The sequence below is a fragment of the Nipponia nippon genome, unplaced genomic scaffold (genome assembly GCF_047370975.1).
Source record: "Nipponia nippon isolate SJK-2023a ecotype South Korea unplaced genomic scaffold, ASM4737097v1 scaffold_4, whole genome shotgun sequence".
NCBI lineage: Eukaryota > Metazoa > Chordata > Aves > Pelecaniformes > Threskiornithidae > Nipponia > Nipponia nippon.
In genome coordinates this window covers 4,575,966-4,601,960 of record NW_028262358.1, presented here as the reverse complement: position 1 = coordinate 4,601,960, position 25,995 = coordinate 4,575,966, and the positions used below count along the sequence as shown (strand labels likewise).

The 25,995-nt window shown below is 41.5% G+C and overlaps 2 protein-coding genes and 1 long non-coding RNA gene across 15 annotated transcripts in view; 1 reads left to right on the top strand and 2 right to left on the bottom strand.

Annotated features, from left to right (window-relative positions):
• Nucleotides 1–1,570: 1,570 nt before the first annotated feature.
• On the bottom strand, nucleotides 1,571–8,330 carry LOC148053072 (uncharacterized). Of its 2 annotated transcripts, XM_087777354.1 has the most exons (3): nucleotides 8,069–8,330; nucleotides 4,953–5,037; nucleotides 1,571–3,390 (listed from the first exon to the last, which is right to left on the bottom strand). In XM_087777354.1, the coding sequence occupies exons 1-3, from the start codon at nucleotides 8,328–8,330 to the stop codon at nucleotides 3,132–3,134; spliced, it is 606 nt and encodes a 201-aa protein (XP_087633480.1). In that variant the 3' UTR covers nucleotides 1,571–3,131. The 2 variants fall into 2 exon arrangements, 1 of the variants encoding a protein (XP_087633480.1); XR_015708976.1 differs by lacking the exon at nucleotides 4,953–5,037 and having other exon boundaries at nucleotides 1,571–3,304; nucleotides 8,069–8,269.
• Nucleotides 6,544–7,150, bottom strand: LOC148053073 (uncharacterized). Its single transcript, XR_015708977.1, has 2 exons — nucleotides 7,013–7,150; nucleotides 6,544–6,814 (listed from the first exon to the last, which is right to left on the bottom strand). It is a non-coding gene; the product is annotated as an uncharacterized LOC148053073 (long non-coding RNA).
• USP34 (ubiquitin specific peptidase 34) overlaps nucleotides 7,745–25,995 on the top strand; it is a 144,096-nt gene continuing 125,845 nt past the window's right edge. For 9 of the 12 annotated variants that reach the window (XM_087777342.1, XM_087777348.1, XM_087777346.1 and 6 more), the window contains exon 1: nucleotides 7,745–7,883. In XM_087777342.1, coding sequence (XP_087633468.1) covers nucleotides 7,841–7,883 — 43 coding nt within the window. In that variant the 5' untranslated portion in view covers nucleotides 7,745–7,840. Of the gene's footprint in view, nucleotides 7,884–8,730; nucleotides 8,894–25,995 lie in introns of all 12 variants that reach the window. The other 3 variants (XM_087777351.1, XM_087777349.1, XM_087777350.1) reach the window with 2 other exon arrangements.

Here is a 25,995-nt window from a genome sequence, read left to right as displayed (position 1 = left end):
GAAGAGTTGTTTCGTTACTTCGATACCTTTTGGATTATTTAGTAACAAAATTTTAATCTTAGTTTTTGCTTCCCTTTTAGATCTGAAAACTTAACTGTGGTCTTGTTATCGTAAGAATCGGTGCCTTTCACTGATCTCTGCAGATGCTATAAAAACGCAGCTTATGCAGAGTTCTGCATACCGTTAAAGATTTGATTGGTGTGTGTGCATATTTCCAGTGCAGTTATCCTGAATGTGGAAAAAATAATTGCAATGTACATCTAAGAAAGCTCTAGTTCTAATGCACACTCTGTAAATTAAAATATCTGGATAAAAAGCATGAACCATCATAGAAACATCTACGTAACTTGTAATTACATGTAAACCAATGTTTTGTGCATATTTCTATACAGATTTAAAAAAAAAAAAACACCACATTTCTGTGTCCTCCAGGTACATTGATAAATACAAATATTACAGGGTGTTTTCTGTGTTTACATGAATTTGATTGCCTGTTAGCTGATGAAGACACCCCCGAGTACTTGTTTCAGGCTACCATGATGTGTTTGCTACTGTAACTGAAGCAGATTATTTTCCAAAGCATTTTAGGTTAGTTTGTTTTGTTTTTTTAACTAGAATAATTTGGTGTGTGTTAATCTGACTGGTTAAGTGAACTATTTTCCAATAAAGCTAATATTTATGCAAAAAAGCTTTAGAAATGCTCATCTCTCAAGGAAGCTTTAAGAGTTACTTCTACTAGTTTTTAGCACTGGAAAGGCAATAAGACTTCAGCTGTGGGTTTCCTAATAGAAAGAAAGATTAGGAAAAGATGCTGAAAATCATGCATTACAACGCAGAGAGGCTGACTGAAGTGAGGAACTTGCATTAGCGCTGTGTGGTGACTCGGGGCCGGTCCATCCCCTAGTCCATTTATCATTGGATAAATGATTGTTACTGACCCACGAGTTCTGGGGTCCTGTTTGTATTTGCTGGAAGATAGACCTAGACTTTCACCCTTTCTCCCCACTTAATAGGTTTGTCTCCACATGACACGGAGCAAAATTGAAATGTTGGCGATGAGCTTTTTAAAAGCCATTTTGGTGCCAAAAATGAGTGAAGACATACCTCTCCCCTCATCCGCCCTTCATGAATGCACCTCTGCACTTGATTGTTGAGACTGAATTTATTTTTAGACTTTCAGATTTAGGAGATCCTTGCTTCGTTGTTGGAGGCTGATTATGGCCAGGAGTGTTCCCTTGGGAAAAGGCTTAGGCATTCCAGTTGAGGGACTCGTTTTTCAGGTAAGATTTCACATACGATGCACCTTAACTACCCTAAAGCACGTGAAATGACCGATTTCATACATACATAGCTGCCCTCTGTGCTGCTATTGTACGTGTGCTTCTCGCTACCTGTGAGTGTGTGTTTGTGCTGTGAGCGGGTACAAGAAAACAGCGCTAAGGAAAGCTGGGCTTGAGGAGGAGGAATGTTTGGGGAGTTAAGAGTATGGATGAGAACGACAGAAGTCAAAGATGAAAACAAGACACGTTTTCACTTTTATTTACCCCTTGTAAGTTAAAAGTTACACAGCGTTTTTTCTTAGGCAATACATTGGGGAGTCTCTTCCAAGTCTTCCATCAAAATACGTCAAGGGGCTTGGTTTTTTTTATTGTGAACACCTTTTAAATCTTAACTCTTTTTAAATACTGGCTCAGTTTTTTCTGAGCCTTGAGAAGTCTGTAGTCTCTCATGGATCCTGTAATTTCAGCAAAGACTATAGGGAAGAATTGGCCAATTTAGGTTGGAGGATGGGGGGAGGAGTTAAAATTGTTTTCTCTGATGTGACTACATAGCAAAATTCAGCGTATGTGTGCTGCAAAGAGCTGACTGCAGCCCACTGCTGGTTATTTTAACGTGTGTATTGATAACCAGGCAGTAACGACCAGTTTTCTCTTGTGGCATCTCTTTAATATTAGATCTAGCTTGAGCACTTTTGCATCAGCCTTCGTAACTGGTTTTATGAACTTCTCAAACCTCTCTGCAATTAGCTGGCGAGCTCTCTCCCCAGAGCTTTACCTCTGAGCATTTTGCTTTCAGGGTTAACTTGAAACTTGCAACTCTGCAATCAGAAAAGCAAAGTTCTCCAAAGGAACGCTGTACACATGTGCTTTACCAGTAAACAGTCCAAAAAAAGCTGTCTGCACTCTCTCTTTCTGATGACCAGTAAGATGGTTCAGTTGCTGATGGCAGTGTCGCTCATGGTCAGAAAAGTAGCTCTTGTCTTGCTTTCAAATCAAAGGGATGAGATGACCTGTCATCTGACAACTACTTTATAGACGGAAATAATGAAAATGAAGATTGAAACACACTGTGAGGGATATTTATCCCAGAGTGAGGCTGAGAACGTGGGTATAACCCTCAGACTGTCTCATCTGGAAAAAGCAGTGGTAGAGCAGTAGCACTGAATCTCAAGCTAGTACAGTCAAATCTCCACCAGACCTTTACGGGTACAAAAGTACTCAAACAAAATAACTTCAACTGAGTTACTAACCGAGATTACAACTTAAGAAACGGGCCTTCAGATGCAGTCTGAAACCACTCTGAAGTTGGAGCTTGCCCTGTTTACCTGGCTGTACAGTGTGATTCTTACCACACCCAGTAGCTGGTGATAACATTGATGAGAACGCAGACCATTTTCCTACTAAAATGCTGAGCAGCCAGTTAGCTGATTTTGGAGCAAACTGTTTAACGTAGCTCGGTGGTGTAGCGAGCACTATCTATGCTTACATGACGTGTTTTTGGCCTAATAGGGCTATGAATTATTTTGAGTGTATTCTCTAATAGGTGGGGTAAGTCAAACTAATTGACTTTGTCTTCACAGGGTGCTATGATATGAAAGTCTCGTTAGACATGAACCTTGTTAAAAAGCTTGAAATGCTAAAAGAGCAATGAAAGTCAGGTGCTGAAACTGAAGTGTGTAAATTTAAACTGCCTCTCTTGCACTTCAGCCAAGTTTTATTGGTAACTTTACATTATGCAGGCAGAGACTTCCTTCCTTTAGTGAAATGAAGGATTTTCTAGGCGATGGATTCCAACTGTTTCCAGCATCCTTCCAGACTAGCGGTCACAGATACAACTGGACGGGCTGGAATTCACCTTTCTGACACTATCCTCTCTTGAGCAGAAATTGCTTGCTTGCTGTCACAGCTCCCATCTCCTCTTCGCATCTGTTGAAGTACTGGTAGTTTGCCTTTCGTTGTAAATCGTGGCAGCGGAGGAGTAAACATGCAGCCTATTTGGCTGTCGCTGCTACAGGACCGGGAACCTACAGCAGAGCAACAGAAAGTTGAAACAGAAGGTAGTTCAGTCATCCCGCATCGGGCAAAGCTCTGGCTAAAGTAGTTGACGTGACTAATGTAAGAAAAAAAAAGTTTCAGGTAAGTCGTTTGCATTCCACAATTGCTATTCCGAGGTCAAATGACCAACTATATATGCTCATATAGACAATGAAGGCTTAAAAATACAAAGTATGAGGCAGGCGAGGAGAGGCTGAAGTGTCCCAAAGAAGGAACAGGGGCAGTGACCAGTCTTAACTACGTCAACCCCTAATCAACCTCAGGGTGGTGGGTTTTGATTTTTGTCTTTTTTTTTTTTTTTTTTCTTTTGGTGAATGCTTCACTCCATCTTTACCTTTAAAGAAAAACAGGACTACAGTGTTGGGACACAGTGGGACATGAATTCTGGAAAATATACCTGTTCTCAAACTCTTAATCCAATCCTAAGTTTGGATTTAGAATTTTAGTTTTGCTCAGGTCTTGCATTTCTCTAAGTTACTCCTTCAGAAGAACTGTGCTGGCAGTTTACCAGAGCAAATATTTCCAGATGAGGAGCATTGCAGTCAAGGGAAGGAAAGTGGGGCCTCCTGGGGATCAAACAACCTTGCGAGGGTGGCACATGAGGACAGAATAAAGGTCAAGAGAAAAAAAGCAACGCATAGAAGAGCTGGAGGCAGCTGATGACTGTGACCAGCCCAGGTACAGCTTCTGTTGTCTTCTGCTTGGAAGGTAACATTTAATTTAAAAAATACGATTTCATCTCTATTTAAAAAAAAAATAAAAAAATTCTTAGGTGCAGCAAAAAGGATTTGGCTGGCAATATTCCAGTCTGCACAAAAGTAGGAGTGACTCAAGGTCACCCATACTCTTCTGTTGTATTCATTGAACTTGGCATGTGATACCACGCTTCAAAAGGCCCCTTCCTTGTGCTGACTCTGGTGTTTATGTGGCGCTGCAATCAGATCAAAGAGCTGATTTGTCAGAAAAACAATCTTTTAAGATGTTTTGGCAGTGAATTTTGGTTCTGTTATAAAAGTTAGTGTAAGGTCCGTATAAGGAAGGAAGAAGGGGAAGAAAAGTGCAAATTTAAACCAGATTAGACAGATCGTGGAACTACGCTTTCTATCAAAAAATGTGGTCCTTTTCCAGACGCAGACAACTCACTCGTATCATATAGCCGCTGATTCATTCCCTGCTAGCGGGAATACCTGTGCAATATGATGTTAAAGGCTAAGGAAGCGAATAAGCATGACTTCTGGGAGATACAGGCTTTATATTATTGTGCTGTGACAAAGTTTGGCTGCTTTCTAAGCTTGTCTTTGTACAGCACTGGCTTCCAACTTCAGTAAGTTCAGTTTTGGTAATGGTAAGAAGTAAAGGGTATTCCAGCAAATGAAGACGGATACGATTCAGAAAACAGCATGTGGCATGTTGCAAAGACAACTCATGAAAGCTGTGGGGGAAAAAATGACCTATAAAAGAAAGATAATCGAAATGATCTCAGACACATAGAAGGTAAGATAGCACATGAAGTGAAAAATGACATTATGTACATACACAACGTAAAAGGCTCTGATCCGCCTTTGATGGATCTCGAGCTTTGAAAGCAGTGCTGCAGAAAAGAAAGGTGGCCGGTACCTTAATTCAGGCATGAGCAGAATGTGATAATTGCAATATTCTGGACTGCTCTTTTGTTCTTCCATTATACAAGTTTTCAGGCTATCTGGAAGAGATCACACAGCCAAAAAAGGCTTTGGAGGATCCAGTACATCTGTGCCATTTTAATAACTAAACCACCCCACCAGTGGTGGTGGTGGTTATGAAACTACTTAGTTTAATATTAATTAATTTAATTAATTACTTAATATTAATTAAACTACTTAGCAGTGGTTAGACTTCTGTCTATCAATAGAAAATATATTGTGTAGAAAAGACTGTGACTCAGGAATTTAAACATCTTTAAGTTACATATAAGAAGAAAGAGCGGTAAAAAGTTTCAGGGAAGTTTTTAGTTTATTGGAGTCCTCCTGCTGCCTCTGGTATCCTTTGCTAGTCTCAGAAATCCTGTTGGAAAGATACTTGCATTAACATATGTGAACTAAAGTGACAGACACCAAGGAATCTGTCTCTCATGTAGACTCTCAAAGAAGTTAATTTTCTGTATTAGTTTAATTTATAAATGGAAATTTCAGCAGGGAATATTTTAAGAATAGCTGTTATTGTTGATAACCCTAACTTGGAAAGTGTTTCAAAAACAAGTGGTGACAAGAAGTCCTGGGTGAAAGATCATTCTAGTGTATTCCTGACTTCCACAGTAGCTGTTGTAGCTGAGGCTAGGTCTATTGATTACAATAACTTGTCTCTATTCCTTTCAAACAGCGATGTTCTTTGTCTTAGTTTAACAAACTGATGCCTTGAGGATTGTTAGGAGGAGAGGGTTCTGTGCACGTGAGTGGGAGGTTATGTATACAACCACCAGCAGTGTTATCAGCCTGGGTAAATACGCTTAGGGAAGTAAAACAAAAGACACAACTGCATTTCCACGATGACATCAGACTTATATTTTATATTTCTTCCATTTAAGTCAGTCACTGAGGAACTCAAAACAGCTCTCCGTTTTTTTTTTTTCCCTAATTTGGCAATTTGGGTTTATTCTATGTTCTACTAAACTACATTGCATCTGCATTGCGGCTATTAATAGATTTGTTTCCTTAACCCTGATGTACAGAAGTGTTCACAATAATACACCAGCTCACCACTGGGTGGTACTACAGAAGTAAAAACCACCCCACGATAGTAGAAAAGTGCCTGCTTTGGGAGGGAAGGCAGCCGGGATCTGCCCTGTGGATAGATGGATTGCAAGGACCTGGCAGAGGCGGCGTGTGAGTGTGCGAGATTAATAGATGGCAAAAAAAAAAAGGGGGTTTCTTCTATGGAAAACTGCTGTTTGCCTGAAAAGTTGTCTTCCAGGGGTCTGAAATCTTGTTCAAAAGGTGCCCAGGACAGAGTTAACTGAAGTGGTAGTTTTAATCAGCATAAATTATGGAATTTCACTTAAAGTTTTTTTAATTTATTTTTTAAGACATCTTCATTATTTCAAGAGATAGCTTTCTCTTTTCATGAAAATGCACTTTTTTATTTCCAACTATTCACAGATGCTGTACTTGCCATTAGACATTAGATCAGTGTCCAAGGGGGGAAAAAAAGCAGGGTCGAGAACTCAGCCATGTATGAGGTAAAAATAATTTAATTTCTTGCATACAACGCTACCATAGTACTTCAAACGTTTATTTCCGGGAGACCGGGTAAAAATGATTTAATTTTTTTGCATACAACGCTACCGTTGTACTTTAAAGGCTTATTTTCGGGAGGCCGGGATAGGAAGCGCCCACGTGTGCCTTGTCCCTTCAGCTCTCCTCAGCCGGGGCTGGGCGAGGAGGAGACGGCCGATGGCCGACGACTCTTCCGTCCCGCGCCCCACCGGCGGAAAACGCCAATACCTACCAAAAAGACGAAAGACCTGAAAACCCGCCTAGAACGAGGAAGCTTCCTGCCTACGCAGCGTGCCCGTAAGGCGCCCGCCAGAGCTCGGCCCCGTGCGCTAAGCGCTCCCTTCAGGCCGGAGGTCCCACAGGCCCTCAGCGGCAGCCCGCCGCCGCCCGCCCTGCTCCAGGACGCCTCCAGCTGAGCCAACGTACATAGTCATCGTGAGGAGGGAGTAACCCCGACGCGGCAGACGTCCCTCCGGCAACTCGGGAAGAGGCGAGCGCGGCGGGGAAGCGGGGCACCCGAGGGGGGCTGGCGGGCAGGGGGAGTCCTCCGGCGGCGGCCGCTCGCTTTAAGCAGGAGGGGCCGCTCCTCCGTCCCTGTCACGGCGGCGTGTGCGCGTTATTGGAGGAGGTTCCCCCCCCCGCGGGAGGCGGGAAGAGGGCAGGGAAACGCGCTTCCCGCCCTACCCCGGGCGCGCGCCCAGCCGCAACCGCCGCCGCCGCCATTTTACCCTCCCGGCCCCGGCTGCCGGCCCGCCCCCTTCCTCCTCCTCCTCCTCCTCGCTCGCCAGCCCGCCGCTCGGCCCGGGGTGTGGGAAGGCGGGGCGAAAGGAAAGGGAGGAGGGACTCGGCCACCTTCGCCTCCTGCCTGGTCGGAAACTGCCGAGCTGAGCCCGAGCGCCCTGTCCCCCCTCGCTCCCGTCCCCTCCTCCTCCTTCCCCCTCAGCAAAATGGCGGCGCGTGGAGTCACTGGGAGCCAGTGAGTGACTCGGCTTCTCCTCCCCGCCGCCGCCGCTACCGCCGCCGCCACAGGCTCATTTGCATTGATCAGCCGCCCCATCCCCCCCCTCCCCCGGATCCCAGACCGGCCCCTGCCTCTTCCCCCCCCCCTTCTCTTCCTATTCCTTCCCGCCCCCTCCTTCCCCTCCCCCGACTGACCCCCGCCCCGGCCCCCATCAATCATCAATCAGCAGCACCGAGTGGATCAATCAATGGTCGGGAGGAGGCGGCGGCGGCGGCTGCTGCTGTTAATGAACAATGTGTGAGAGCTGCGCCGAGCTGCTGGAGGTGTTAAATGAGAGTAAGTGCGGCCGCCCTCCCCCGCTACCCTCCCCCCAACACTCCTCGCCCCGGGCCGGGACCCCACGTACCCTCCTCTACACGGGCTGGGTTATAACCCCGCTCCATCTCCTTCCTCGCCCCCCCCCCCCCCCCCCGCCTTTCCCCGCTCGCCGCCTGGCTCGGGCCTCCTGGGCGCGGGGTTACCTCTCTCTCTCTGCGGGGTGGCCATAGAGGGAAGAGCCTGCCCTGCTCTGCGGCTTCTTTCCCCCCTTCCCTCCTCTCCGTACCGCGGCCGGGCGACTTGCGGCCTGGGGAGGGTGCGCCGAGGGGCTGTCCCCGCCGGGCCTTCCGCAGAGGCCCCCCTTCCCTTCCCCCTTTCCCGCCTGCCCCCCGGGTGTCTGCGTGTGGGGCCGGGCGGGGACGTGACCCTGCCGTTGGCGTGAGGAGCCCGCTCTTCGCCCTGCATCCGCGGGAAAGCCGCAGCGGGGCCTAGCTGGCTCCCGGCTCGGCTGAGGAGGTGCCTGGGCGCTGCTCCGGTGGCTGCTGAGCAGCTGGAGGCCGGGCCTGGGCTGGGTCCCTTTTAAGCAGCAGACAAGGCGGCTCTGAGTGATCCGGCCTCCCCCCTCCCCCTCGCCCGTCCGCGGTGTGCCGTGGCGGTGGGGGAGAAGGGACGCGGCGGAGGTGCTTTTCGGGTACCTATTTTTCCGAAGCGGCTGCTTGGCTGTGAGGGAACCGGTGCCTAAAGGCGCCTGGCTCGGCTTTGCGAGGGCCGGGCTGGCGGGGGGGGGGGGGGGGGGGGAAGGGGCTCCCGGGGGTTTGGCTTCGGGGGTGGTCTCTTGCTTCCTTCCGAAGTTTTCTCCTTACAGGTGTTACCTAAACAGCCGGGAGGGTCGGAGGGTTAATACAGCAGGTATTCCTCCCGGCACCGCTGAGATCTGATTGCATTTTGGGCACGAAATCCCCTTTACCCTTATGCAGCAGGCCTCGTGTATCCCTTGGAACCTGCTCTCGTTCTCCGTGGCAGGCAAGGTACCTTCCCAGCGTCCAGAGGGTCGTCTCTGTGCGCTGCTTCACGAACAACGACTAAAAAACATGATTTGTAGAGATGCTGAGGAATTTAACGAACTTATCAGTTGAAGTTTGTGAATAGCGGAAAGTTTAGCTATCTCAAATCTTAAAACGTTTTTCCTGGTTGCACACTGCGGTCTGCTTAGAGGCGAATCGTGTTCCAATAAAGTGAAGCACAGAATGCTTCCTAGAACAGGATTTGGATAGAGTTTTCTTTTTCTTAACTCTTTTGAGGCCCAGTTGCGTATGGTGTTCGTTCTTTCTTAAGATACGTGAGTGGATGCTATGGTAGTTGAATGTTGGCCTCTTTCTTACTGCGGAAATATGATTTTCAGTGATGGCCAGCATTTTATTTAAAAAGTAAAAATGTATGTGTAAAATTGATGTTCAGGAGAGCCCAGAGGCTGGAATAAATCAGATTAAAAGGTTAGCATCAGAGAACTGTTGGGTTTTTAAAATTGTTTGCCAAGTTTGGCTAAGCTTGTAATTCCAGTATCTTGTTTTGAACAATCGGTGTGATATTTACTTAATTTAGCATGCACGTTTTATCTTTCTCAACTGAAGAGATGGGGAATATGTTGGTATTATAGACTGAATGCTTATTTAAACTGTAGGTTCAAAATAAGACTAGACTAGCAATGGTATGCTGATGACAACTGTTTGTTGCAAGAGACAACTTCGCTTGGTTTTGACGGATTGATAAATAATCATTGTTTAAACTTGATCAAGATTGGTATGATCAAATAGAAAAAAGTTGTAATGTTAAATCTGATATTCCAAGAAATCTCTGAAATTCCAGTATGAATTTATTTTTAGAACCATTTTAAGGTAATTGGGATTTAGGCAGCTAGATATTCCCTTACAGATAAAGCAATATCTTAAATCACTTTAACTTTTTTTTTCTTTAATATATGACTAGGGTATGGATAATTTTGTGGTTCTCTATAATTTAAGATATAAACCTGCTATTTTTGAAAAGGAAATTTGGCTTTTTAAGTCAAATTTATTAGGGAAATTATGCACTGCTATTGCTGCATAGTTAACTTCCAAAAATGCTGGTCAGATAATATTAGGCTTGGCCTTCCATTCAGAGAAACAAGCATACTTTAAATAACCATAACTATTTTGTGTGTGTTTGGGTACGAAGGCATATATGATGGTGTGTGCCACCTACCTTCTCACTGTATGAGAATGAGTTGTAAGGGAAGTATACTTACTTTTATAACTCCAAGTTGTTCTTTGCATTTCTTAAGTAATAATTAAAGGTAACGTGCAAAAATAATGTCAAGCCTTGGATTTTAAAACACTGCAGCAAAAATGAAAAGTGGTAGTAAAGAATGAGGTCATGCCCAAAATGTGTGAGCCAGAGACTGCCAGCAGTTTCCTTTTCTGCCCGCTGAGCATTTGGGATCGCCTCTTCACTGAAACAGTGTTTTGAAAGAGGTCCAGGAAACATAATCTAGTTTGGTTTAGAAATTTCTTACTAAACTAAACATTTTTACGCGGAACACCTCCTGCCCTTTGTCTTCGTTTACTCTAATGTTTACAAAATAATTATTTGGTATTGATTGTATGACAGGTCACTTAGAAAGTGAATTGACTAACAACTCTTAATGTATTGTTTTGAAAAGAAGACGTGGGAAGCTCTGCTTTTCTTCAGAAGAAGTTACCAATTTATGGATGACAGAAGGATGGCATTTAACAACTCTGCAAACAGCCAGGCATATTTTTATTGTAAGCATATTAGTCCCACTGTAAACTGCTACGATATTAGTCCACACCCCGTAACAATGTGCAGAGCTGGAGCTTTTGTCTAGCAGTGACTTTTGTGTAGGCCCAGGGTTATGTCTTGCTAGAGGTCGTTACAAGACTCCGGGTCCTTAGGCCTGATTTTGTAACGGGTAGTCAATGGGCCTGCTTCTGTGGCACTCATAAGGGCCATCCGAGATCTTGTGGAACTGGACACTTGCAGTCCGAAAAACTTATTTTTGGCCAAAGGTCCACATGTATGCATATATATATTTAACACAAAGCTTCGTTGCTATGCTTAAGCATGAGAAGCAGGCGATGTTTTATGGACCGAAGCAGCAATGTTAGGGTTTTTTGTTTGTTCCCCCCCGCCCCCCGCCTCCTTGCAGCATCTTTATTTTCAGCATTTGATCTAAGTATGAAAGCCAGTAACTTCCCTGATCTTGAAGTTATTTCCTGAGAAGTAGTAGTAGTTTCAAGTTGGGTTTTGATCCAGGAACTCAATAAAACACAAATTCCTCTATGAAATGCCCAGGCTTCAAAGCAGCTTTTGCGTTGCAAGACAATCTGTTGTTCACTCAGAGTAAACAGTCTGATTTCTTGCTGAGTGCTCTAGGTACATTAACATCACTTACGTTTTCCCAGGCAGAGGTTTAATAGGAGTAAAGTCTATATAAAGTCTGGTTTGATTTCCGAAGTAATCTTCTACAACATAAACATTTTTAGTAGCCTTAAATAGAAAGGGGAAAAAAAAAAAAAAAGACACAGTTGTTTACTGTTTAAGATAAGAGCACTTATTTACAAAGGACTTTAGATTCTCATGGCATTAATTATAGGGGCTCATTTAAATGTACACACTTTCTACAGGAAAAATGCATGGAGGACATTGTATGCTTTTATGTTAATCTACAGCATTCTGTATCCCCAAATGAACCCCGATATCGACACACTGTACATTCCTTGGTTTCTTTGGATGCCAGTTCTTGTCAGTCTAGGATGGATTATATTGAGTTTCATTTGTTCTTTAGTAATATTTACATTACTGTGCTGTCCAGAAGCCCTCATCAGGATAGTTCTGTTTTGCTAGGCACTGTGCAGATAGCCAGATAATCTTAACTCTGAAGTAAGCCAGAAAATACAGAAATGTAACATGAAACACGGATTTTTCTGTCTCAGTTCTTTTACACCACGGTTTCGCAGGTCGCTGTGTCACACCTGAAGCCACGGTAATAGTTTCCAGCTACCTATGGAACCATGCTATCGCTGGACGCTTACACGGGCTTCGCTTGAAAGTATAGAGTACGTGATGCTCCATGCTAAGTGTTTGTTGAGTGTAAGATCATCATTGCGTGCCTGGGAATGCCTCTTCTTAGCTGAAAGTGGAAATCTGGTTCTCAGACTGTTCCTGCACCAGCTGTGCTTGTCGTCCTGGCTGTGGCACGTCCCAGAGAGCCTGACTGGGCTCGGTTGCCCTTTGGGACTGCGACTGGTGTTGGTGTATGTTGACTTAAAACTCCGTAGATGGTTTTGGTTTAGGTTTGTTTTGTTCTTTTGGTTTGGTTTGGTTTTTATAAAAAGTAAGAAAAAAAAATTACAACATGGAAAACCAGGTTTTATTATACGGCGGCAGTCGTGGTTTTAGGTAACTTTGGTAGGCCTAGATTATTCCCAGTTTTTGGTTTCTGGGAACTACGTTTGTTTTCCTCTCAGCATTCTGCTTCACTTTCTTCAATGATTGCCTCTTTAGTCTAATTTTTCTTTCCTAGCAGCTCTGAAACCTTGTAAAACCAGTTCACATTGATGAATAGAGCTTTCTAGGTATTATTATTCTACTATGCAAGCTTGTAGACCATTTTTTTTCCATTATGTTTTCTCTTAAACCTTTGGTAAAACATAAAAAAACCCCAACAAAACAAAAAACCCACACATAGTTTACTCAAGTACAAGAGATGGATGTAAACTAATATTGTAGTTTTCTGTCTGTTATCACTGTCAGCTGGCCTACAGAACTGCTCCCACGATGATCAGGTCCATAAACCACTTGAGATACTGGAGTGTTTTACTATTTCTGAATAGGATACCCCTGAATTTGGATGCTGAAGATGCTTGACTTGACTTCTTGCCACATAATTCTGGCATTTAGGAAGTACAAAGAGTAGCCTTAGAGGTTGAGTGAGGCTATGTTTACCTTGAGGTAGATAAGAAATCGAAGTATTCCAAAACATTGCAGCATTCAGTTTGCTCTTTGGGATCTGGAGGGGATGAATATTTTATGCTGTGAATATTCATGTATTATTTTAGATATTGAGAATACGTTACGATAAGGTTATTACAAATATTGCATATTAACATCACTTGGTCTGCAAGAGCTGCTGTCGCTTGTTCAGTGGTTGCCTGTAAGCTTCAGTATTGATTATTTGACCAGCCCTAGTGTTTTGTGCAGATCTAGTGTTTTCGTTTGACTGTTTGACTGTTCCTCATGTGCGAAACTGTAAAACAGTTGTCTCTGTTGCATGGCCTTTTGGGGGGGGTGGCGGCCTTTTTTTTAAAGATTCATGTTTTCTTTCCACTTTACATGGTATTTCCATGTTCAGAACCTCTGCAGAGACTCTATGGAGGAGTTATTGGGGTAACTGCCCAACTTTATTACGCTAAATCTTTACTGTTTGCTGTTGAGGAAGAGATACTCAATTGTTTATAAAATTTAAATTCAGTGATTGTTTCATGTTTACTTTCGTCTTTGACCTTCTTCAAGGGGATGAGCAGCCAGACTTAAAGGAAAGTGAAAATAACTTGTCCTTTATTGCCAAATTGCGGTTATCGTGGACTGTGGTGAAATGCTACTCCAAATGAATCAGAGTAACCAGAGAAAAAAAATGGGAGGAGGAACTTGTATCCTTTCTAATTGTGAACTTTCTAAAGCAAAAAGGAAGGTGACACTAAGATAAAGTAGTTTTAACTTGTTGTTTGTACCTGTAAAGCAGTTGAAGGAAAAACTCTGTGACTTAATAGCGAAAAGGCTTCTATTTTTAGAAAGGTATTTCAGCTTTCTTTCTGTACAATGATTTTGGGTTCATGTTATTTGATGTGATCAGAAATGATTTTGTCCTGAAACTTTTCCTGTTCAGGCTGCTGAAGACTGGTTCTTTCTCATTGCTCAAGCCGCTTGATCACTGATGCTGAAGATTAGTTACGTAAATCCCATTCTGCTGAGTTTTGTTGTGAGTTATGGACCATTGACATGTATTTACCGAGATCTTGATCTTTGTATATAGGGAAATCTTATGTTGGATAAGTCTGTGTTACAATATACTTAAAGCTTAAGAAAGCCATGGAAGCTAACATCCTTACATTAGTTACCACATGTAATATTAAGGAAATGCATTCCTTTGCTTATAGTAGAGATTCTTAAATTTTATGCTGCAGGTGCTCTCAGCCTTCCTAGTAAGGGGCCTGCACAGACTCTACAGTTATATTCCTGCTTAGTTATGTGAATAACTTCAAGAAAAATCAAGGAAGAAAGAAAAACATCCCTTGCTTTATTTTGATTTTTTTTTTTTTTTGAAGATATTTGACTAGTGTAGAACTTGAAGTCATCTCATCCTGTTAAATTTTTTTTCATACGTTTTGGTGCTGTATGCCTTTTCCTCCGTAAGGATAGTTTTGAAGTTATGGAAGTCCCAAGCAATTCCTGAGACATGTCCAAGATGATGCGTTTTAGGCTATCCTGAATGTTGTCAGTGTCGGTTCTTGGGAGAGACTAGCCGTTCTAACTGTCCTTAGATGCTCAGGTGATGGGGAGCGTAACAGGGCGTTGTCGGTAAGAGGATGTTAGGGCCAGAAATTTCGAGCTGCGGTAGAAGGGGCAGTACCTTGGAGAGCAGACGCTGGCCCTAGTTTGCTCTGCCTGACTTGGAGGCGATGCCTTGGCTTTTGGAGGACCAACGGGTTTGTCTTGCATGGAAGGACTTGTATGGCTTCAGGGGATTATGAGACTCACCCTTTCTTTTAATTTTTTAGAACTCCATTTTGCTTGTTTTTCTTCTATGTTAAACAGTAAAATATATTTCTTAATTGTTAATACTGACTTTTCACTTTGTGGCTTTTAATTCCTTGCTACTTTGATTGCTCTGTGTCACTGCAGTTTGCTTCTGTCTTCCTGTGTTCAAGTAACATTGAGTCAGAAAAGCAGATCTTGCTTCTCGGAATCATGTTCCGTGGACAAGCGATGAGCAGTCTGCAATCTGGCGTTTTAGAGATTGGAAGGGGAAAGCAGTGTTTACTACTTGGTTCCTATTATTTCTTGTATTTTCTTCTTTAAGTATTTAGTTTCATCTAAATTCGTACTCTGTCCTGCACCTCATCTTTGTTGCAACTCTTCTGTTAGCTTTCAAAGTTGTTATTTTTCTGTGCTTGTGATTTTTTTCCATTTCTTAGTTTCTGTTCTGCTTACTTGTATGCTCTTTCTGCTCTTCCCTCTATCCTCCACCCTGCTTAATTCTTCAGTGTTGTCTTATGTATAGTTCTGTGTCTTCATATTACTGTTTCCTTTAACAGGCTTCCATAATAGATTCTTTTTTTTTTTCCTTTCTCGTATTCTCTTGATGACTGTTCAGGTCTGATTCAGGAAAGATGAGAAATATCAGTCAGAAGTTGCCTGTGGATGATGGCAATGCTACATTGGTGTCACGGTGCTTCCAACAAGTCCCGTTAAGGCTCCCACTGTACAGAAGAGAGTTTCTTAGTGAGGGAGAGACAAATTCTCTGTATAGAATGGTTTTTGTGATGTACTTACTTTTTTTAAATTTCTTTTTCTAATGTAGCTCACCTGTTAGTTTTACCAGCTCAGGTATCTAATAAGTATTTTTGCAGGCTAAGCTATGCATTTATAGTTGTCAGGATGCTGGGACAACCCGAAAAATAATCTTACCATCTTCAGGAGCATCTGGTTGTGATGACCACTGAATGCTGCTTATACTAATAGCATGCTGCAATTAAACATAGCTGTGGCCATTTAATTTCTGTTGTTTAAGCATATGTTGTGGTAATTTCTTTTTTTCAGTTTGTGTAGCAAATGGGCAGTTTCTAGAATCTAATCTGTGAAGAGGTGAGAAACTCTTCTTTTCACTTTCTTCCGTTCCTCGTATGGGAGTTGATTTGCAATCTGAATGCTAAACACGGACTTGCAACTGTGAGGATCTCTGTGGTTTTCTTAATACTTGGTTAAAATACCCAGCTTATGTGTCTGTCTTTTTACTTTTGGGATTTTCCAGATCTGGCTTGTATGATGAAAGGTGACCTTCTTGAGGAAATTTGGTGCAAATACATTTCAGCTATTTTCAGATAATATTAGAAGAGGAAATAATTGCCCTGTTTATCTATACGTACTTGTATGTGTATGTATAGAACTCCTCTGGGAGATTTAGTGCTGGAACAACTGGTTGAAGAAGTTGAAACTTGTCAGAAAAAGTCCTTGTGGAAAAAGCGTCATTGAGTGTTGACCTTTATTTAGCTAATGTGTAGAAGGTCTGTAAGTAAGACTTCAAAAACACGTGACAATTGAGGCATGATTTCTAGATCAGCATCCATGCAGATCATCGGTTCCTGTCTAGGAAGCGAGTGGCAAAGTGTTTTTTGCCTCTTCATAGTAGATTGAAGAAGCCTCCAATTCTTTGCAACGTTTTATTAATTGACTTCCACTTGAGCATTTTTAATCTATGTAATTGTATACGGAAACAGGGAAAAGTTTAGGATGAAAACTATAGTAAAGCAGGTCACTGTAGGCTTAAATATGTTAGCCAAAAGGCTCACTATATACACTGCTCTTAAGTACTGTATAGATTCCTTAATAGCTGAGAATGTGCTGCTTCATACCTGCTGTGCTAAGGAGCAGGCAAGGATGATATCTTGTTGGTTTTTTGCAAGTTCACGAAGAACAACTGAAGCACTGGAGCTTTCTGCAAACCTTGAAAAAGTTGGGTGGTTTGTTTTTTGTTTTTGTTTTTTCCTTCTTCCAGCTATAGAAGTGCATCACTTTTAATTTCTTATTTTGTGTAGAACTAGTGCCCTCAAAACGTGAAGCATTTCTCTACACTTACAAGAGTAGAAGTCCCGCTTTTTAAGCTGCAAGTGGATTTTTCTTGAGAAGGTAGCCTGTTAGCCTCTTCCATGTTCCTCTGTAAGAAATCATGGGTACAAGAACTGTACAAATTGCATGGTATTAGTGTGCGTGCTTTATGCTGTGTTGTGCAATGCTCATTGTCTTTATCTCCCTACTGTGCTCAACTCGTTTTGGGGGGATTTGATAATTTTTAATGAGAGCTTAATTTCATTTTCAGGAAGCGGTCAGTTGCCTGTTTATTAATCTGTGACACGTAACTGTTAAATTCTTCCTAATTTAAGTTACAATACAAACTCCTTTGTTTTCACCACTGGTGAAATTATTTTTTAAGTGTATAGAGGGGGTGTGAACTGAAAAATGAGCATTTTTCAGAGTCATCTTCTGGGAGTAGTCTCTGTATTGTGCAAGTCTAGGGATCAGTTTCATTCTGGGCATCAACAAAACTGACAGTGCTTTTTCTGTTTGTAGAAGCTATGAACAGTGCTGGAAATAGACAATGGCATGTTTGCGAGGGAGGACAACTCCAGAAAAGCTGTAGAAGGGCCAGAATATCAAAATCTACTAGGGAATTTGGGAAATGGTCTGTCTGTAAGCTTACGTAGGACAGTTTCTTGCCACCCTTTTCAGTCACCTGGTGTTTCGGACAGGAGGTGTGTGGTGGAATTATGTTCTAGGCTAGCGGTCATCAGTTGATACAAGAGTGTGAATAACTTTATTTTTCCTTCTTGGAACTAGTATAGGATAGCACTGGGGAGTGTGAGCTCAAAGCTCAATACAAGTAAGTTGTTTTGCTTGGTTTAGGGATGGCCAATGCAGTAAATTCTTTGCTGCATTGGCCAGTCTCTGATTTTTCACAGTTAAGAATACACTTATGGTTGAACTAAGTATTTTTTTTTTTCTCTGAGCTACTTTTTTTCTTAATCTTTGAAATTAAACTTTTACCACAAAGTATTTCAAGTCATAAGGCTCGATGCTTTATCTGCTGATGTAATATTTAAAGTAGATACAGTCTGATCAAGTTGATCAGATTTGAGATCAATTTTCATCACTATCTTGGAAACTCACTAAGTCTTAACAACAGTGCCGGTTTGAATCTTTCCAAAGTGAGTTGGCTTTGTACATGGTGTTTAGCCATAGTTACAGATACTGACCCGCGTGCACTTGCTGATACCCGACTTGCAAAATATTTGTTTATATCAAAATGACATCTGTAAATACGTTTTCTGATTGGGAGGGTTGCTTGTCATGAAACTTTACTGCAGTCTTGGAGATACTTGTATAAACCACAGACATTGCCTTCAGCCATCTCTTATTTCTTTCAGTCTACTAGTTTTCAGAAAAAGATTTATATAATTCTGCATTAGCCAATAAATGCCTGAATACAGCATGTGTTTCAGTGAATTATTAAATACAGATTATCTAGCAAAAGTGAGTGCAAAATTTGAGCATATGTTTGAAAGTTAAGAGAGAATGCAACGTTGCTGCTTGCCTATCCTTTCTCCATATTTTATTCTCCTTTTTGAATGAGGGTTGCTTGCGTCTGTGTTGATGACAACAAGTATTGCCTTGGAGTTCAAATGCTCAGCAAGCTCTTCTTGGGCTTTCAGCAAACTGCCTGAAGCTCCATTTGGTATAATGACCCATTGCCCATTTATCTGTCTGATCTCCTTTTTTAAGCAGGCTCAAATATACTTTGTAAGAAATAAATTAATCGTATTTCCCTCTTGCAGATTTTGTCCCTAAAACCTGGAGCACAGTCATTAGGTGCTTTTGTTATAAATCTGCTGGTAATCTGTTGCTTCTTACTGGCTGTGGTGGCTCAGTCCTGGGCCTGCGCTTTCTAGTTGTGGAGGAAAAGCTGCTGTTGTTTTCTGTAACTGATTCATAGTGTGTCAAGTAGTACAGCTGAACTAATTTGCAAGGTTCTATCTTGAAAATAGAATGCTTCCTGGAGTACATAATTTAATTTTTGCGTTCCTTGCTACTTTTAATTAAGACTAATAGAAAACCTCTTTAGCTTTTGGAACCTTGTTCATGCAATTAAATCTTTGTTCTACTTATAAAATAGTTTGGTAAACTTCGAGTTCTATGTTTTCATCTTGAATTAGTATTTTAAAAAAGTTCAGAGCTGGAGTATTTAAAGAAAAATCATTCAAAACCAGAGTCATTCAAGTAGTGATATATTATTTTCGAAGTTAATATGTTATTAAAAGGGAAGTATGCAAGTAAGTACTCTGTTTTAAACTGAGGGTAAGCAGTCCTTTATCAGAGCACTAGTTTTGGCATTGACAGTATCAGCTCTGGCTTTGAAATGTACCGTGGAGTAATTAGTGATGTGCTAAGAAATTCTGGTTTTATGCAGTGCTTGTCCAATCCTGAATTGATTCCTTAAGAAACTTGTAGTGGCCGTTGTCAAAATACTATGATGAGCAGCCTGACTCTTTGCATCTAGTATACCTTTTAGTGATTTCAGTCAGACTTGATTGTATGAAAATACTACTTAAATTGAGCTGGATTTTTTTTTATTAAAAAAGGAACTGTAACAGCTTTATATTAAAGATGAAGACGCAGTCTTCCCAGAATTGTAACGTCTTATCTTGGAGGCGAAGACAATTTACAATACTGAGTTAAAATAGGACTCTGAAATAAGGGTACTACTTTTTTTTTTTTTTTTTTAAACTCCAGCGAGTGGCACAAACGCTTTGAAATTGCTTTATATGTTTTTTTTCCTCAGTAATGTGTAACTTGCCTTTCCCTGGAGAGGGAGGGCTCCAATATCTTTGCTGCTGAAAATCCCAAGATAACAGAGGCATTAGGAGGTACAGTGCAAAGATACCATACATCTTTTCATAAACGCCTTCCATCTGACACGACTAACGTTGAACCAGAGCTGATAAACCCTGCTGGACCCAGGCTCACCCGTGCTGTACCGCCGGGCTGCTGCTCCCCTCACTCAGGCTTCCACAGAAATGCAACAGCCTGGACATCACACCGGTCGTGAGCAGACTTTGTGCGTTCCTGGTGTGCGGTGCTGGGGTCGGTGAGCCCTTTCAGAAGCTGGGGGGTTGAAAAGGACAATGCTGAGACTCGTGGTGGGTCGTCTTGGGCCAGCAAAGCCAGAGCAATGGGCAGTTGGCCCATTTTTGATTCCATTCACAGCCACATCACCCACAAGCTGATCTTAGATAATTTCGTACCAGTGTTTGATCAAAAAAGCCATACCTGCATTACGCAGTATTTAACTGATGCAAGCTCATTCTGCTCCTTAAACTTTTGATGGTAGTCTTATACTTTTCTGTATCCGTGCCGCTCCATGCTGGATGTGATACTGTTTTTTTCTCCCGCCATTGGCATAACCCAACCTGAATTGGGTGTTTCACACTCCCATCTAGTCCAGATTAAATTTCTACTGATAGATAGTACCGCATGGATGCAGTATGTGTGAGCTTTGAACTGTGGCGAACTCTGTGGGAACAGTGTGGGTTCACACAGCGCAATAATTTAGGCTTTGCTTTGTCTGAAAGTTGCAGTGCTGCTTCTGGACCTGAACTGGCTAATGAAGCACTACAGTTGTGTTTATTTAGATTATAATTCTTCTGGGTAGTTCTGGGTAAATGATCAGCTGATAATTGAGATTTGACCGCATTTAAAATAATTCCATGTGGAACTGTTCTCCGTGGAAGCAGTTGCTGTGGCATGTTCTCTTCGGGAAGGTGAAAATCCTAAGATGCTCTTAATAAGGGCGATCGTTGGCTTAGGGAGACATCTATGGCCATTCTAAAGGGGGCATTTTAACCCGAAGCAATCGTGACCTAGCATGCTGAAGACTTTAGGGTGGCATCCCTTTCAATAGATGGCAATTTTAAATTTCCTACAGATTTTCAGAGTCAGCTTCTGCTGTTTTGCTCCAGACTGCCTTAGCGTATTATAGTAAAAGGAAAATAGGTGTTTGCTGGAGAAGATGAGGGAGATAGGATGGAAAGGGAAATATATGTTAAGTGAAGAGAATGAGATTCAAAGACTGAGAACTTGGTGGTGTTTTCAGGGAAACAGGGAGATAATATAAAGACAGCAATTGCCTAGGATCAGCTGATTTGCCCTGTTCTGATGAAGTTATGCTTACAAGTGCTCTCTATCTGATGAACATACCAAGGCTTGAGCTACTCCAGCGTAACTGTGCTATGCATTGGAATACTGAATCACAGCTCTTCAGGCCTTTCTGATCTCGTGGTGGCTGTGAGGAATTACGCAGGTGCTGAATAACCAGCAGATGACTGATTTGGGGGACCAGTTACAAAACTGCTTTTTCCTTACTCATTTGAGTAGCATCTCTGTTTCCATTCATAAGAAGGCGGTATTGTTTAGACTTGCAAACCTTTGTCAGATTTGCTGAAATTGCTTTTATGTTCAAAACTTTAAGTGTCTGACAGAGGCCAGTAACTTGATCATCGTTTGTTTTTCTAAGGAAATGAGACTTTAAAAGGGTTACTAATTCCTGTCTTTAGGCTATTATGTTGTCTCTGTAATACTTGCTTTGTAATCTCTGTATACTTTGTAATCAAAAATTTGCAGGAAGGAAATAAATTTATGAAATTAGAGCATTTATAAATATAAGAAACTTAGAGTTCAGTTTAGACTTAAAATGAATTTAGGTGTGTTATGAGATGGAAGTGGGTATAGTTATCCGTAATGCTGTGCTGTAGTGGTGTGATGAGGGTGGGCATCGACAGCTCAGTATCATAGAGATATCATAAAGGCACTCAGAAGCATCTTAACCGTATGATTATAGAATTTTATTACTACAGTAATTTGGGTGACTGAGCTGGTTTTTTTTCCTATGTTAACCTGGCATTTGAACAATGTTTCTAATACTGAATAATTAACTTGCTTTTTTATTTGATAGTACATTCTACAAGTGTTTCAGCACTTGTTGGTTATGTGTATCTAGTCAGTATTCTGGCACACTTTTGTTTTATGGAGACTGAGGAGTGGAAAGGAGACTTTTTTTTCCTCACTGGAAAGTTGTAGAAAAGCTTGGACAGTTAAACTATCGCCATTGAACTTCAAGTTGACACTGTCCCTTTAGATACTTGTCAAAGATGGCTTTGTAAAGGTCTGGAAGAACTCTGCTGAATAAATCGAAGGCAACCGTGAATTCTTTATAATAAAAAAGGAGTAATTCTTACAGATGAAAGTCGAAAGGGAATAGGAGACGCTAAGCTCTGTGGCTATCATCTTATTTACTATTGATCATAAACAAAAAGAACCCCCCTACAAATAACAGAAAACATCTCAATGCATATATGTATAAAAAATTAATGTGCTGGTTCTCTGTGTGAACAGTGGTATTATACAGAAGATTATTTATATATTTCTTTCAAGATTAGTATTATTGTCCCTAATACTGTTTTGGTTAGCGTATGGCTCTTGTTTCCTCTATTTAGCCAGTATCAGGGAGCAATTTCTGTGAATAATGTCCATTTTGAATGTGATGCACTCTTTCCCATGAGAAGCTGATATCAGATGAAGCTTGGGGGAGGAGGGAGAGGGAGCAGAATCTGTGTGCAACTGTACCTCGTTACAGTTTTGAATATGTAGAAATTACAGTTGTATGTATTAAAGTTTTCTATTGTTTACTCTTTTACTATTTTATATTTCTGAAAGTAGAGGAAGTCTACTTTAAAAAAATTATTATTTTTACTTGCCATTTGATTTTGTACTTAGTGTGATAAGTGACCTTTGGATATAAGATATTCCTCGCAAGTCTAGCACGATAGTTGTCCTTGAGGTCTAATTACAGTCTGTTCCTCTAGCTCTGAAGTTCTTGCTAAAAATGCACTTATGATCTGAGCCTCGTTTGCTCACAGTTGAAATTATATTGCCCCCTTCTTTGCAGTTGATTTATATTTTTCTCATCTTCTGTCATTTGCTTGCTTTAGTATCTTTATTAATTAGTTTTTTTCTTAGCTTGGGAGATTGTGTTGTTTCTAGTACTATAATATACTTTTAGCAAATCACCTTTTTGTGGAAGATTTAAAGCTAGCCAAGTAAAATGGGAGACTGGGGAGACAGCAAGAAAATTTTCTTTTTTTTTTCTGGAATGTTTTAAATTTTTACTTTTACCATCGTGTGTTTTGGCTTCCTGTCAGCTACTTGAATCAACAATTACATTTTAAGTATGTCTGATTTTTTTTTTTTTTTAAAAGAACATCTGAAAACTTACACATTAGAAGACGGTAAAAAAATATAAAGCAATTAATGATTATTACTTTGGGTTAGTTAAGCAGCTCAGCTATTTCTTAGATTGTATTACTGTGACAAATAGATCTCTAAACCATCTTGTAAAGATTCAGTGAAGCGAGGCGTTGCAAGTATGCAGAAAGACCCCATTTCCTACATTATATTTGTGGAATATATTTAGCTGGAATTTACCTGCATACTAATTTTTCTTCTTCCTGCTGGCTCGTTCTGTCTTGGATGGATCTGTTTAAGGCCTTCACCATTGTGTTTTTTCCATATTGTAATAGTAACCGTATCTTCGGTTGCTTTGCCTATAGATGAGCAGTACGAGGGTGAAGTTACTCCAGATGGGGTGGGGCGATTTTGCCTTTGCAGTCACTACAGAGGTGTTTACTTCTCTCAGCCTCACACTCCTCAGGCTTTCCTTCCCAGCCCCCTGCTTACATAGCTGCCACCCTGCGTATTCCGTGGTTTACAAAGCCAACGAAGTAGTGGGTAATGTTTGGTTAGATTGGTACGTTGGATTTGCTCAGTTCCCGGTCTGGCTGTCTGGGTTCCTGCAGGATTGTGGGGAGTAGTTGAAATGTGTGGCTACGGATGCTGTTAGTAGTGTGGACTTGAACTGGGTTATGTTGATCTTGAAATTGGATCTAGTGCAGGGCAAAGGTGTTTGTGTGCATGGAAAGAGGGAAAAGGAAGGACAGGAGGGTGAGAAGATCTAAGAGGCTTTAACTGAGAAGAAAAATTTGCAAGAGCAAATTTAAGGAAGGAGAAGAAAGTTGAGCTCAGGAGTAAATTAGGGAAGGCACCTCTAACATTGCTAGCTTCTGAGTGCCTGGAGAAGGAAGCAGCCGCTGGAGACAGGGAGCGAAGCAGCTGAGCCTAGGATTGGAGTGCCACTGCTGAGAGAGATACTAATAGATCATGGAATGACTGGCTGTAAAGCTCTGTAGCACATATTATCAATTCTTATTGATGAAAGCACACAAGTTGCCACTTTGACGTGCTTCAGATGCTCTCAAAGCACTTAAGCATGCCTTAGCGCATCCTGAGGGAATCACTGCCTTAGGTATGAAGCTAGGGGAAAGTCTTATCCACCAAGTCAATTTGCAAGAAGGAGGCTTGTCACAGGAAAAGCTTTTGAAAAAGTTTGGCATGATTGTTACTGCTGGGTTTGAAACACTAGAAGTGTGGGAGACTGGGGAGACAGCAGATTAAGGAGGATCTAAGGCATGCAGGATGCTTGAATATGGGAGAGAATAAAAGGACATGCTTTATTTACAAGTGAATGAGTCTGTTTTAACTACTGGCCCATTCAAGGTAGAAGAAAACTAGTTTGAAAGGAGAGAGACAGACATCGGCAATTGGAAGTGAAATCATATGCAGCAAGGGAGTCCGTACAGAACTGACTAAAATCAACAAATGCGCAGGAATGATAACGAGCGTGGTTGTTCCTATTGCTTTTCTAGCTGTACGTTTTTCAATTCAAAAAATAGTAGAAAGGCTTCATAACCAATTCTTACTGTACTCCAAGCTGCATGTGTCCCTAAAGAGAGGTGCTGTAAATCGAGAGTATCTACAAAGTTGATACCAAGAATAAGCCAGGAACTCAAAAACCTAAGATTGAAATGTTGGTTGTGAGGACATAAATTAGCTGAGCTGAAAAACATCATTTCTGCTGGGGAGTAAAGAGAGCGCTTCAATTAAGGTCCAGCAGGAGAAGCCCTGCCAGATGTGCTGCTGCCCCTTTTGGTAGTGGCACAGACTTAGATCAACTCGGTGGAAAACTGCAGCTTCAGTGTGGTTGCTGCTGTTTTGAGCTTCCTGAGTATTTTCAGGAACAAACCCAATATTATTTCTAGGTACAGAAAACAAAAGGGAAATCGTGTATGTAGCCACTGTATTAATTAGCAATGATTAGTAAATAAGACCAGTTGAAGTTGGTCTACGTGTGAGATATAGAATGCATAAACAGGGAAATAACAGGTTCCTCCAACTAGTGCGTGTACCTCCCTATTTTTTGGACCTGGAGCGTAAGCTTCAGTATTTCCGTACCTTCTACGTTCTGCACACTTCACGTGGCAATGGTACCTTTTAAGGGACCAGTTTAGTTGACTTTCAGTTCTTCAGGTTTTTCTTAATCTCATAGAGGGAAATTTGAGAGCATTTCAAACTACTGCAGTGAGAAGGCTGCTCTGGAAGTTAGGAGTTACTGTCCTAGTTGTCAGAGTGTGTGTTTGTTAAGTAGGGTGATGTGGGGATGAGGGAAATTTTATAAATGTATATGATTGTACAAGTTAGAATTAGGTTCATTGCTACTGAATTATCATCAACTGTTTTTGTGTCAGGTTTGAAGGAATTCGTCATAATGAAACAATGCCCAGGAAGGTTTTATGAAACTTTTGTGCTGGGCGAGTCTCTTTTTAGATACTATCTCTAGTTAAGCATCTGTCTTTTGTGGTAAGCTTGACCTAAATTGTTTGACAGAGTTATTGGTTTCTTCAGCGCTGTGCTTTGGCCTTAAGAGAGTCGAGTGTCCTGGTAATTTGTGGTGTTTAAAATAAAAAGTAGCATCAAGTGATACCCATCTTTTAGTCTGCTTGTCAATTTTGTACTTTGTCCGGTGTTATGTAGGGACCTTTAAAGCCCTCTAGGAGTGAGACAGAAAAGTGATGTTTAAAGTTTAGTGGTATCCTGTTGAGAGACTGCTTTTTGTGTATTTTTATATTTGTGTGCATATAGGAAAATATGTGTGTATGTACATATGTAATGTCCTTATTTCAAAGAAGTCATAGGTATTTGCTTTGTGTGATTATTCTCTGAAGTGGTATTCTGCTGAACTCTACTCTCTGATCTGTGCCAGCAGACTTTCATTAATTAGCTGTAATGTTTGGAATCCTATATTGATAGATCACATAGGACCTCGCAAGGCTGAGGGTGGAAAGGAGGTTGA